General features: G+C 47.7%; 1 protein-coding gene across 1 annotated transcript in view; it reads left to right on the top strand.

The window, feature by feature from the left end:
* Positions 1 to 5,855: 5,855 nt before the first annotated feature.
* Positions 5,856 to 13,702, top strand: part of Pabpc1l (poly(A) binding protein cytoplasmic 1 like) — a 29,548-nt gene continuing 21,701 nt past the window's right edge. Inside the window, exons 1-3 of the mRNA XM_051143729.1 lie at positions 5,856 to 6,367; positions 8,147 to 8,340; positions 12,729 to 12,844. Of these exons, the coding sequence (XP_050999686.1) occupies positions 6,172 to 6,367; positions 8,147 to 8,340; positions 12,729 to 12,844 (506 nt within the window). The 5' untranslated portion in view covers positions 5,856 to 6,171. The remainder of the gene's footprint in view (positions 6,368 to 8,146; positions 8,341 to 12,728; positions 12,845 to 13,702) is intronic.

The raw sequence follows: 13,702 nt of genomic DNA on the forward strand, positions 1-13,702 counted from the left end.
TATTTGCCTAGCAAGCACACCTGTGGTTGTGAAAATAGTATAGCAAAAAGAAAACGAAAATCCCCAGTTATTGATGTGCTAGATTTGTGTATGTCTTTTAAACATTCTAGTTTCACCTTACACGGAGTAATCAGGAAAATGTAAAAACTCAAAAGTGAAATAAAACATTTTCTCAGTTAGCTGCTTGTGGATTGATGTGTCCCCACCATCTCTGCCGCTCTCAGGACTGCTCTGATTGCATCTGTTTTGGGCTTTTTCTTTAAAAGGTAGATAGTTTTACTTAATCGTTTAGAACCATCAGTAAAGATGAACTACATGGCTGTCTCTGTTAGGTGGGACCTGATTATTGCAGCCTTGAACCAGAGCAGCTGTAATTGCCTGTAAAAAGCCCTCACCAGAACTGGCCTTTTTTTTTTTTTTCCCCTTTTGGAGGGGTCAGGGCATATTTCACAATATTACATGCACAGATGGCTCAACACTTCTGGTAGCATAGCTGTTTCTAAGTGGTTCAGGAGACGGCGGTGACGTAGCTGCCTTTGAACCCGTCCGTGCTCCTCTCTGTTAGTACCCCAATAAAACATAACTGGTTTGCCAAACTGTACTTTGATGGAATCCTTTCTTTAGTCTCTTGGTCTGAAGTGAATAGATGTGTCTATGTATCTCCCTAGGAAAAAATGACCAAGATGTCTAGGAGGAGCAGTTAATGGCTCCTGAGTCAGGAAAACCCTGAAGTGGCTGTTTTCTCTGTCTTCCAGGTTAAGTGATACCCCCCCCCCCCCAAGCAGCTGATGGGTAAGAAGCTGTTAACAGCCCCCAATGTATTTCTGGTCAGAATTTTAAGCAGGCAGTAGTGGCACTTGATTGCCTGAAGTGTCAGCCCAGAATTTCCCTTCTAAAGGAGGAACTGCAGTGGAAGAATGGATGTTACCTACTGCTTGTTTTACACAGCTGATGCAATACATGCAAATTGAGTTCTTCCTAGGATCCAAAAACTTGGGAGCCCATGGGAAGTGTTGGTAGTATGGAGGAAAGGAAGGTCCGTGACTCAATGTGCAGGGGCCTTTAGTGGTGCCCCTCACAGGGCAGTGATAATCAGAATAGTCTGCCTCTGAAGAACTTGAATGGGGAAAGACAAAATATGTACCTGTTGCTGAGCCAGAGGACCCTGAGTTCCACTCCCAGGACCCACATGTTGGAAGGAGAAAAGGGAATTTGAGCCTTTGGAACAGCGGTTCTTAGCCTGTGGATCTCACATGAGGTATCTACGTTACAATAGCCAGATAACAGTTACAAAGTAGCAATGAAATTTTATGGTTGAACCATGGCTTGCACATTTATCTGCCCCGTTATGTACAAAATACAGGCTGTGTGTGGTAGGTACTGGAGCTAAATGTTCTTTGGCAACCCTCAAACGTTGCCAGGAACAGTGAGCAGCAATGGATAGATGGAGAAAGGGGATGGTGCAGGTGCTAAGTTTGTCTTACAGGGTGGCCAAGTACCTGCCAAGGGATGCTATTACACATTTCTCCCCAGCTGATAGATGGGCTGCTTGGGGCACACTCTGCATGTCACTTTGGGAAGTTTCTACTGGGTGAGAATTTAAAGCAAGCATGCCTGGTTAGGTAAGGTGAGAGCTGTAAAGTTGTTTAACCCCACCACCACTACCTCCACCAGCATCAGGCAACAAGAACCAAACAGTATAGGCTGTCCAGAGGTGTGTGACAAAATTACAGAAACCATGAAGAATTTTTAAGGGGTTGATTATTCACCTGGTCCCAACCTCTTTTCAACAACCCAGTGTGGCCAGTAAAGAAGCCAGATAGACCCTAGGTATGGTGTCACACACCTCTAATCCCAGCCCTTGGCGGGCAGAGGAAGGCAGATCTATGTAAATTTAAGACTCTACATAATGAGCACCAGGACTACATAGAGGAGGGGAAGAAGCTGCAGCTCTATGGGGCTCGTGGGGGTTCTTGCCAAGACTGAAAACTTGAGTTATATATGAGGCCCACATGTCCTTTGACCCCTACATACATACCATTGTGTACACATACATACATGCGTGGGTGTGCACAGACACAATGAATAAACTAACAAGAAAAATGTTTGCTAGAACAAAAAGATCCAAACATCTCACAGAGAATGGCTGAATTACAGAGAGCTAAATAGAGTAACACCACCCCAATCCATGGTGTACCCAACATTGGTCACCAATACCTGTATCACCATTCTCTTTGCTGCTGGATCCCCAGACCAACTGTTACTCAGCAGGAAGAACCTTTGGAGTGTTTCCTCCTCAGCCCCTCTGTGATCATTAGCCAATAAACAAGACTGTAGGCTTCGGGTACATAATCCTGCATTGATGTAACTTCAAATGTTGATGTTCATTAAAACTTTTAGAGTGTAAGCGGAACATGCCCAGGAGCATCCCTGTCCTTTGTTTCAGCATTTTCAACTGAGTGTTCTAAGATGCATCCTTTACCTGAGTGTACTTAGAAAGGGAGCAGCTAGTACAATATAGGTATAGTCTTGTATAGAACCCACGCACTTCCTTCATCTGAGCAGGGCATTGCTTTAGAAACAAATCACTTTCCCTGCTACAGGTAGTTTCCCCCCGTCCGCCCCCCCTCCCTTTTCCATGTTTGGCTCTTTTCATCATGTATTTGGTCACATGATGGTAGTCCAGGACCTTGCTGTATACTACTGCCTGCCCTCTGTAAGGTGGTTTCATTAGAGAGATGATAATGATAGCCTCAGAGTGTTCTACAGATTTAGAAACATCTTGAAAGCCCAAAGGAAAAAGTGGGAAGCTAGTCCACACATGAAGAATTTTATGGTTGGGTAAGGCATGTATGGTCCCTGACTAGATCATTGACCAAATTCTACGGTATTTTCTGGACATGACTGTTGCATTCATGAACTCATAACAGCTGTGGTTGTCTGGACAAGATGTGCACAAGTTCAAGACAGTCAACATTCTAGCATAAATGGGGAGGGGCTTGAGCCCCGGCACTGCTAGCCGAGGAGCTGTTGATAACGGATGGCCAGTAGGAGAGGAGGGTCAGTTTTCTTAGTGGGTTTGGCCCCTGGAGAGTTGACCGCACTTTAGTAGATGGCTCCACATCCATGCATATATGGACAGCACTATTGTACTCGGTGGGTTAAAAAAACAAAACATGACAATTGAGATGTAATATGAATAAATTAATAAGCTATATTTTTAAAAAAAACATGAAGTCAGGAGGGGAACATGGAGGCGGGGAAGCTGGAGAGAGGAGTAAGGGTGGATATGATTTAAATATACTGGATGCATGTATGAACTCTTCAATGAATAAATTAAAAGTGGAAACCAGAGAGATGGCTCAGTGGTTGAAGAGTACATACTACTCTTGTGGAGGGTCTGGGTTTTGTTCCCAAAACCTATGTTTGGTGATTCACAACCTCCTGTAACCCAAGATACACGGGGGACGAACACCTCTGACCTCCATGGCTGTATGCACTCGTGCTGATATCCACACACAAACACATGCACATAATTTTAAAAATAAAGCAATAAAAAAAATAGTTTTAAAATTCTATAATAGCCTGTGCCTAAGAATGTAGAATAGATGTGAGTATTTGGGGATCTCCTAGGATAGTGTCACATTTTTATTTTATTTTCATTAAATTTTTTTTTTAATTTCAAGTGTATGTCTTATGAGCATGCAGTGTCCCTGGGGGCAGAAGAGGGCATCAGTACCTCCTGGAACTAGAGGTACAGATGGGTTTGACCTACCATGTGGGTGCGGGGAACTGAACCTGGGTCCTCTGCAACTGGTATTTTTATACCATACCTTCTTACCTTTATAACTTGATTTTGAAAGGAAGAAGGGGAAGGGCAAGATTCCATGTGGACCAAAAAACCTAAGAAGCTTCTGAGCAAGTTACAGAGGGCTACAGCTGGGGGCTGCGCAGAGCCATCCTGAGCAAACTGTCCCAGTAGGGTTCTGGCCCTGTCATGGAAAGGGACAGACATCTAGGGTAGGTGCAGCATTAGAGCAGCCATTTCCAGTCATTGACAAAACACTGCAACAGCTGCAATCTGCCACTGACTGGTTCCAGTTCAGTAACAGTAAAAGCAACTTATCCAGCTAAGGATAGAGTTGAAAGCTCTCTTGGCCTAACGAGGGTGACCCAGCATCCAGCGCTGCAAAGGTGGCATATGCAACAAGGCCATATGGTGTCTGCAATTGCTGTCACCAATGCCATCCAGGCTGTGCTGAGATCCTTTTGAGCTACTGAAGCAACAATCAAACTGGCCAAGGGACTGGAAGGGATGCTCCTCACACCTGTAGATGTCTAGGACAAGCAAGATGGGGACCCAAGCTCACCAGCCAGGAATGGTGGCCGCAGCAAGGTAGCGAACACAGATACCAAGGTGTTAGAGGAGAGGGGAAGAGTAGCCAGGAGGCTGAATTGAGAGCACCATGGCTGCAGCTTGTCCTTTAGCTGTCCTCGGAGACTGGACTGTAGATAGCCCGACAGGACAGGGGAAACTGTTGAGAACTGAACGGCAGCAGAAAAGAGCAGATGTGGAAATATGTGATACACTTAAGTTAAATATGCATAATATAAACCTATAGTTATATATATATATTTAAATGCAATCAATATATAAAACATAAATATACCAGGCATGGTAGTGCCCGTCTTTAATCCCAGCACTCAGGAGGCAGAAGCAGGCATATCGCTGTGAGTTCGAGGCCAGACAGCCTGGTCCACAAAGTGAGTCCAGGACAGCCAGGGTGACACACAGAGAAATCCTGTCTTGATCCCCCCCCCTCAAAAAGCACAAATAATATATAACACAGAAGCAGAGCCCCATATGGTTTCTTAGGTAACATCTCACATGTCCCAAACTGCCACATGCGATCTTCCGTCCTCTATCACAAAGCTGTCTGGTTTCTACCCTCAAAGCTCAAGGAGAGACTAGACTGGGAAGTTACAAGAGAAGGTTTTTCTGGAGGCAAGGCATGATTGTGTGCACCTTTTTGTGTGTGTGCACGTTTCTGTGTGTACAGATGTGGAGGCTGGGGGTCTAGAGCTTACTACCTAGTTTTGAGACAGTCTTATACAAAGAGTCTGGCTATTTGGGCTACACTAGCTGGCCAGCAAGCCCAGGGATCTACCTGTCTCCCTGTCCCCAGGGTACGGAGGGGTCACAGGAGCCCGTCGCCATCATACTTAGCTTTTGATGAGTGCTGGGGATCCGATCCTGGGTCCTCATGCTTGCTGCAGGCGCTTTACCCATTGGGCCAACTTCCCAGTCTCAAAACTTTTAAAAACTTGAAATGGGATGTTTTGGTAAGAATTCTCTAGTTATTACTGGAAAAGCCATCTTTTAAAAAATATTTTATTTAATTTTAATTTATGTGCATTGGTGTGAGGGTGTCAGATGTTGGGGTTATAGACAGTTGTGAGCTGCCATGTGGGTGCTGGGATTGAACTTGGGTCCTTTGGAAGAGCAGGCAGTGCTCTTTTTTTTTTTTTTTTTTTTTTTTTTAAGAGTCATTTATTTATTTATTATGTATACAGTGTTCTGGCTGCGTGTACACCTGCAGGCCAGAAGAAAGCATCAGATCACATTATAGATAGTTGTGAGCCACCATGTGGTTGCTGGGAATTGAACTCAGGATCTCTGGAGGATCAGTCAGTGCCCTTAACCTCTGAGCCATCTCTCCAGCCCCAGGCAGTGCTCTTAATCACTGAGCCATCTTTCCAGCCTGGAAAAAGCTATCTTCTTTAGTCATTCCCAAGAGGGAGTCGTCCCCTTTTTACACAGAAAATGAGTGATCTGATGTTCAAACTTGCCCCCTGCTTCTTCTAAAGGACTCCATCTATGATTCGCCTTGGCAGCTCTGCTCCAGGCCTCACTGGCCTGTGGGCCTTCCTCCTATGAAAGGTGGGAGATGCCAGCCACCTGTGCTTTTCCCAGCCTGAGGACTCCCAGGTGGGTGGGACTGGGAGCCGGGATTGGCTTGCAGGCCCAGTAAAGGCAAGGGGCTGATGCAGGCAGGCAGACAGGCAGGACTACTGGCAGAGCCCCACTGAGGCCACCACCACGATTGTCAGGCCCCGGTGCCCTGTGAGCTGGGGCTGTTTGCTGACCAGCTTCTGAGTACCCTGTACACCATGGACGCCGCCAGCGGCCAGGCCTGCTCGCTCTCCTCGCTCTATGTGGGCGATCTGCACCCCGACGTGACTGAAGCAATGCTCTATGAGATGTTCTCCCCCCTCGGCACTATTCTGTCCATCCGCGTGTGTCGGGATGTGGCCACCCGGCGCTCTTTGGGTTATGCCTACATCAACTTCCAGCAGCCTGCTGATGGTGAGCCCCAGAGAGGAGTAAAACCTCGCTTTGAACATCCTTGGGCAAAATAATTCCCTTTTTCATAACTACCATCCTGAACTGGAAAGTTTTATTTCAAATGAACTTCTATATTAGCTCAGTAATAGTGATTTTTCTGTCTTTTAGGTAGAAATGGGCCTGTAACTAATTGCGGGTATTTTGTTTTACAGATCATAGCTGGGGAAGATTGGGCAGCCTGTGTTTCCATCTTCTTTATCCCAGTTAGGGAAAAAGAGGCCCAGAGACAGGGAGTTGGAAGGCAGGCATTCAGTCACCGAAGGGAGAATTGGTGATGACTGCAGGGGCATGCTGGCTGTTGCTGAATTGGCTTTGGGCTTAAGCAGACCTGGTTAAGGAACCCAGCATCTGTGTGACGTTGGGCAAGTGGCCTGTGTGGAAGGAAAACTGGGGTTCTGCCTCCCTTCAAGGGTGGTTATGGGAGAAAGAGATTGAAAGCAGCTGGAGGAAGCGGCCCAAAGCCTTGCAGGTGGAGAGTGGGGAAGCCTTGCCTTCCTGCCCTCCAGCGTAGCCTGACGTGGGGTCTACACCAGGTGCCTCATCTTTCTGATTCCGGAAGAGCTGCCTCCTGTAGGCTTTGCCACCACTGTCAGGGGGAGAGGATTGATTAGGAGCTGTCTGCTGAGAATGGAAGACTAAGGTTAAGAGCTGTGGTTTTGCTGGAGCTATGCCACTAGGCAGGACCACCCTTGGCGAGGCCAAGGTTTGTTTCTCGGTAGCATGAAGAACGAGGAACCAGAGTGTGAGGTACCATTTGGGACACCGGATGTCTGCTTCTGAGACAGTGTATAAGCCACCGCAGAAATGTAAGCAAGAATTGGCCTCCCCCGGCTCTTGGGGGAAGCCACTGCAGGAACACGAATTTGAGGACATCCTGAGCTGTATCTTGAGATCCTGTCTCAAAATGAATGAGTTGGGAGGTTCCCCGGATCCAAGATGTTTCTCCCTCAACTACACCCCACTTCTGCCTATGCCTCTCTGCAAAGCTCCTGACTGAATCATGGCCTGACCATCAGGGCCCAGTGCATAGATGAGAGAGCTGAACTGTAGAGTGTTTTGCTCCTGACTGGGTCTGTTAGCACTGGGCACAAAGTGCAAACTTCTGTGGCTTGCTTCCCTGTGTGCCATTCACCTCTTCTGTGCCTCTGAGGCAGGCAGCGTGTTATCTGTAAGGAACGGGCTGACAAATTAGAAGGATGGAGGGCAGAGACCACTGGCTCCGGACATGCTCCCATCTACCAAATACCTATCCCTGCATAGTACTAAACCCAAACACCACTCATTGGCTGTATGCTTTGCTTTCTAACCTGCCTGAGAGCCCGGCAGTAGGTAGCATTGTCTCAGTTAGGTGTGGGAAGGGAGGTAGCATTCTTTCTTCCTCACTTCACAGGTGGGGATGAGGGACTGGTGAGGGCGGGGTTCAATTCCCTTCCCTTTACATGCTCACCCACACAATGCATTCAAGGCTAGAAGGGCCTGGCTGTGCCTCTCCAAGCTTCAGTCTCCCCAACTGTACAATGGGGGCTCCATGCTGCTTGCTGAGAGTTGAACTTCCTGCAACGTGTGAGGAGTACCACGGACAACAATTCCCTCAGCTTTATCAACCCGAATCTCCCAGGCTCTTATCTCAAGTGAGAGCCAGACTATGGCTCTCCTTTCTTTGCTCCTAGAAAGCAGTTGAAGATTCAGGGTCACAAATGTCACCTGACTTGCCCCTTTCTCTCCTTGCCTCCTCTTCAGCGGAGCGGGCACTTGACACAATGAACTTTGAGATGATCAAAGGCCAGCCCATCCGCATCATGTGGTCCCACCGAGACCCAGGGCTTCGAAAGTCTGGTATGGGCAACATCTTTATCAAAAACTTGGAGAATTCCATTGACAACAAGGCTCTCTATGACACCTTCTCCACCTTCGGGAGTATCCTCTCTTCTAAGGTGGGTATGCCCCTCTGGGAGAGTCACTTGGTGTCTGACACCTTTGTGGAAAAGGGAGGGCAGCCAGCACCTCACTTCACAGGGTTTGGGTTCAGCAGGCACGTGGCCAGTAGCTATTCATAGTTTTATCTTCCTAGGCCCAGTAGAGGTCACCCTTACATCCAGTAGCCAGACCATGGTGTTAATTGCCCTAGCTCAGGGCTGTCAACCCGACTGTGTACTTAGTTTATAATTCCGAATTGGTGATTTGTTATTGAGCTCAGTGGCTGGGTTGCATTTCTGACCGTGGCTGGGTTCTCTCACATTCTACCTGAGCCTAGAGTGAATGCTCAGGAGGCCTGTGTGGGCCTGGCCAGCTGTCAGGCAGCACATCTGGGATTTCCTCTACATGGTTTTCTGTGTTCTACAGGCTAGCCCAGGTCTTCCTCATAGCTGTGGCACACCTCAGAAGACAGAGAGGTTCACCAGGCTATCTGAAACTTTAACTCTGAGTCAGGAGCCCTTAACTCCTACTCAAGTCACAGGCCAATCCACATTCAAGTGAGGGGGTGCTTAACAACAAAACAGGACTGAAGTGTGTAGTTATGACAGAGCTATTGATTGGGAGCATTGGAGCGGTCAGCAAACACATCTTGCTTTGACTTTCCCTTGATGCTGGAGATGAAACCCACTCTACCACCAAGCATCACGCCCAGCCCCAGCACGTCTTGTTTTTTAAGATAGTTCTTATACTAGAACATAAAGCCCACCAGAGTGATGGCATTATTCTTAGTTGCTGTTGTGTCTCCGAGTCTTTCTTTGTGTTCAGTTTTCTGTATCCATGGGAACACTGAATTTCCCTCCATCATAGTATGCACTAAGTACCAAATGGATTATTACAGTTTGATTAGTTCTCTGACCTTATGTAGGAGGCTGTGCGGGACTAGAGGCCTACTAGCAGATCAGTGTGTGTTGAGTAGAGGACTAAAGTCTGGTGTTGGGCCCCAGATGTTACTGAGGATGGCCAATCAGGTCCCCTGCAGTCTCTAGAGGGGCAAAGGCAGAGGTGCCATGATCTCTGGGTTTGAGTCTTTCCTGAGCACTGATTTGGGCCAGCTACAGTTCCTCAGCTTTCAGCTGGGCCCTCCGCACTTTCCTGTGCATAGAGCCTGTCTCTGCCACCCAGAGGAACAGACTGAGCTGGGATGTGGTGGTGCATGCCTATAGTCCCAGCACTCAAGGAGGCAGAGGCTCAAGGTCAGTGTGGTCTACAAAGCAAGTCTGGGACAGCCAAGCCTACACAGAGAAGCCCTAGTCTCGATAAACAAAACCAAACCAAAAACAAAACCCAAACAAATAAAACAAAACAAAAGGAGCAGATTGACACCTGAGTACACACTGTACTAACAGAGACACAGGGCAGCTCCTTGCTTTGAAGACCCATGGCAGGGAGATTTATCTGTGGGATAAGTTCTTACATACTGTCAGCAGATTGTCTTTCTGTGTTCTTGGTTGTCTGTCTCTGTAGCCACTCAGCATTCCTCCCTACCACTCCTTAAGGGGTCACCAGGAGGATTCCAAAGTTTTTGCTTGCAGCCACAGAGGTTTGGGGCTGTAAGATCGCTTGTCTGCACTACAGTGCAGTAGATGTATGCAGAGTTAACATTAAAAGCGTTGGGTTTGATCCTGTGGGGTTTTTTGTTGTTTCGTTTTTTTGTTTGTTTGTTTGTTTGTTTGTTTTTGAGACAAGGTCTTACATAGTCTAGGCTGGCCTTGAGTTACTCTGGCTACTATGGCTACTGTGTATTTTTGCTACCCTCAAACTCAAAGCAGCCCTCCTGACCCACAGTCTCCTGGAGTGCCGGCATTCCTGCTGTGCAGTAGTTTTCCAGGCTAACTGAAGCAAATGGAACAGGAAAGTATGTCTTGCCCATTTCTTCAGGCCCTGAGTCCTCTGGCCCACTAAAGACTGGCTCGCAAGCTTAGTGTGACCCAGGCAAGTCCTTGTGGGCCTTAAGGAAGCCCTGTCGTGGGCTTGGTTAGGAACAAGGCTTACAATGTGGTCCCTGCCTCCACTCCATGGAGCTTGGCCAGAGTTGGTAGGATTTGTGGGAATAACTGGAAATTGGGCCTGAGGAGCGGACTGGGGTTTTCATGGAATCAGAGGCCCAGAAAGGAAGGAGCCATTAGGTCAGTTTAGAAAGATTTCTGTGACACTTTGAGACGAACACGTGAGCTGAGTCAGGCCACCTAACTGCCAAGCCAGCTATGTAGCAGCAAGGCAACATAATATATTGGGCCAGAAAGAGGACTCTCGGGGCCAGATAATCCCAAGATCAAATGCTTTCAGTTCCTGTGTACCATGTCATGGCACTTCATTACCCTGCACCTCCTTTGGCTGCCTCTAAAAGAGGCAGCGGTAGAACTTCCTTCCCATCTATGAAAAGGTACCTGGGACATGAAGTGTCTAAATGAACATAATAATTATGAAATTGCTACTGAGTGGTTGACTTGGACCAGTCATTTACTCTAGTTTTCCCACTGGGTCTCAGAAGTTGAGAATGACCTGGGATATGTAACATGATAAGTGTATATCTTTAGTTGGCGATGGACCCAGATTTGGTGGGGAGGGCACTCAACATGGCTGTGTCCGAAAGAGCCGACTTTGAATTGAAAGTGAAAAGATCCTGCTTGGGGGTGGAGAGGCAGAGGAGTGTGTAATGGGTATGAGATTGAGAATTGTATTTATTTATGTTTATGTGTTTGTGTCTGCTTGCCTCTGTGTGCACTGTATGCAAGCAGTACCCCTGGAGGCCAGAAGAGGGTGCTGGATCCCCTGGAACTGGAGTTATATGCAGATGTGAGCTCTCCAATAGGGAATTAAATCCCGATCCTCGGCAAGAGCAAGTGCTCTTAGCCACAGAGCCATCCCAACTCCACGGGCAAGGGTTTAGATGCAGGGTTTGTTGTGCAGCGTTCATCAGAGGAGCGTCTACATGCCAAGTTGATGACTCCTATGCATGGCTGAAGCCACTGGAGGCTAAAGAGACCTAGTCACAATTCCAGTTTTAGGAAGAACATTCCAGCAATTGACGTGGGAATGGATGGAGTGGCGGACAGTGCACTGAGCCGAGCCAGGTGGTGTTTCTGTGATAACTGGGGTCATGGTCACCTTAGAAATGGGGTCAAATGCTTAATTCAAGTTTACCAAGAGTTATGAACAAAGTTTCTTGTTTGTTTGTGTTTGAGTTTTTTGTTTTTTGTTTTTCTCCATTTCTGTCCTTTCAGCGTGAGTCAGACACACTACAGAACAGGCACAGAACATTCTGTTATAAAATTAAAGTGGGCTTGTTGTTGGAATAATATGTGGATTGGTAAAACTCAATATAGAAGAGAAGAAACTAAAAAATAGGTCTCTGTTCTTTCCAGCCTTGGTCCCCAAGAATGTTCATTCTCAATAGTTTTGTGAGGTGGGCACAGTCGCACGCACTTGTAATTCTAGCACTTGTGAAATTGAGGTAGGAGGATGTCAAATTTGAAGCCAGTGTAAAAAGCAAGATCCTATCTCATCCCCCCCCCAAAAAAACCCAAAACACAAACCGACTAAAACAGGTGTGTGCGTGCGTGCGTGCGTGCGTGCGTGCGTGTGTGTGTGTGTGTTTCAAAACTTCTATTTGTAGATCCCACTTTAACCCCAATGGGCTTGATTTCTGCCTGACCCTTAGTTATATGTTTCAAATAACTGTGAGCCTCATCATCTACCACACCCACAGCTTCTAGAACCAGTCTCCCCTGGACGGTTACAGTATCACAGTTTCTTCAGTCAGAATCAGGGCACAGCAGTCGGGGTTGAAGTCTCAAGTCCACTCCTCCTTAGGCTGTCACCTCAAGCGAGTGAATCTGTCTCTCTAAACTTCCATTTCAATTCTAAGCTGGGGCTGTTGTGAGGTTAAGTCTCAGTCCCTCCCCATCCTAGCCCCCCAGATGAAACCCAAGGTTTAGCACCTCTTAGCAAAGGCCATCACTGAGCTCCACCCCATCAGGGAGCTCTACCCCATCACTGAGCTCCACCCCCATCAGAGCTCCACCCCCATCACTGAGCTCCTCCCCGTCACTGAGCTCCACCCCCATCAGAGCTCCACCCCCATCACTGAGCTCCTCCCTGTCACTGAGCTCCACCCCCGTCACTGAGCTCCACCCTTATCACTGAGCTCCACCCCATCACTGAGCTCCACCCCATCACTGAGTTCCACCCCCATCACTGAGCTCCACCACCAGCCTCTGCAGAAAATTGTCTTTTACACTCACCAAAGAACATTCCTGTACTGTCATTATTACCACTGTGTCCTGTTTTTCTCCCTGAAGTCCCCATTGGGTGGTCTCTCCTGTCCTTCCTCCCTGTGACTCAGGTAGTATATAACGAACATGGATCGCGAGGTTTCGGCTTTGTGCATTTTGAGACCCACGAGGCTGCCCAGAAGGCCATCAACACCATGAATGGGATGTTGCTAAACGACCGAAAAGTGTGAGTTCCCAGGCCCGGGGATGGGGGGGTGGGGGAGGGTAGAGGCCGAGGGGGCAGAACTGTGGGGTCAGGAATGTTGCTTCTGCGACGATCTAGTAGGCACCAGGTGCTGCGGCAGAGAGCTTCTTTGGAGTGTAACCTCAGGTGAGTTGCTCGGCCTCTCGGGGACTCTTTCCTTGTGTAAAATTGGGGTTGATAGGTGTCTATGAATTCTTCTGAGCAAAGGGCGAGAGTTCTAGAGGAAATAGCTAATGGCCAAACTGTTGATGGCCTTGATGGTTTCGTCTGTTTTTCGGTCTGTACAGCTGCAGTTTTTTTCCTTGGTCTTGTATGCTGCTGTCCCATGGGATCTGGGGGTGATGGGAAAGCAGGCACATGTCTTGCCTGCCCAAGTTTGGGATCACCCCACTTCACAGATGGGAAAATTGTGCTGCAGATCTAGAGAGAACCTGCCTGGGGCTGTACCTCCCCACATTTGGAATCTGCCCATCTGATGGCTCAGCCACGTGGCTGGTGTTGTGAGGGGAAGAAACTTTTTTATGGTTTTTTTTTTTTTTTCCTCTTTTCTTTTCCTTTTTGAGACAGGGTCTCAAACTATGTAGTTGAGGATGGTCTTGGACTCCCCATCCTCCTGCCTCCACCCTCCAAGGACTAAAATTAAAATTACACTAGTAGCCCTGACTGGAGAGGCAACTTCAAGTTGCCAGAAGCACTGAGCTCTGTGCTACAGGTTTTCTCTGTGGAGGGTCCTGTGTTCTGGTCTTGTTGTCTTTTTTTCCTGAGATTTCCTGGGTTTGCAGGTGTTACTCACAAACATGTCTGTGTGTTCACGGCTGTTTCTTGCCGTTCAGCTCTTGG

The sequence above is a fragment of the Acomys russatus genome, chromosome 4, assembly GCF_903995435.1.
Source record: "Acomys russatus chromosome 4, mAcoRus1.1, whole genome shotgun sequence".
Taxonomy (NCBI): domain Eukaryota; kingdom Metazoa; phylum Chordata; class Mammalia; order Rodentia; family Muridae; genus Acomys; species Acomys russatus.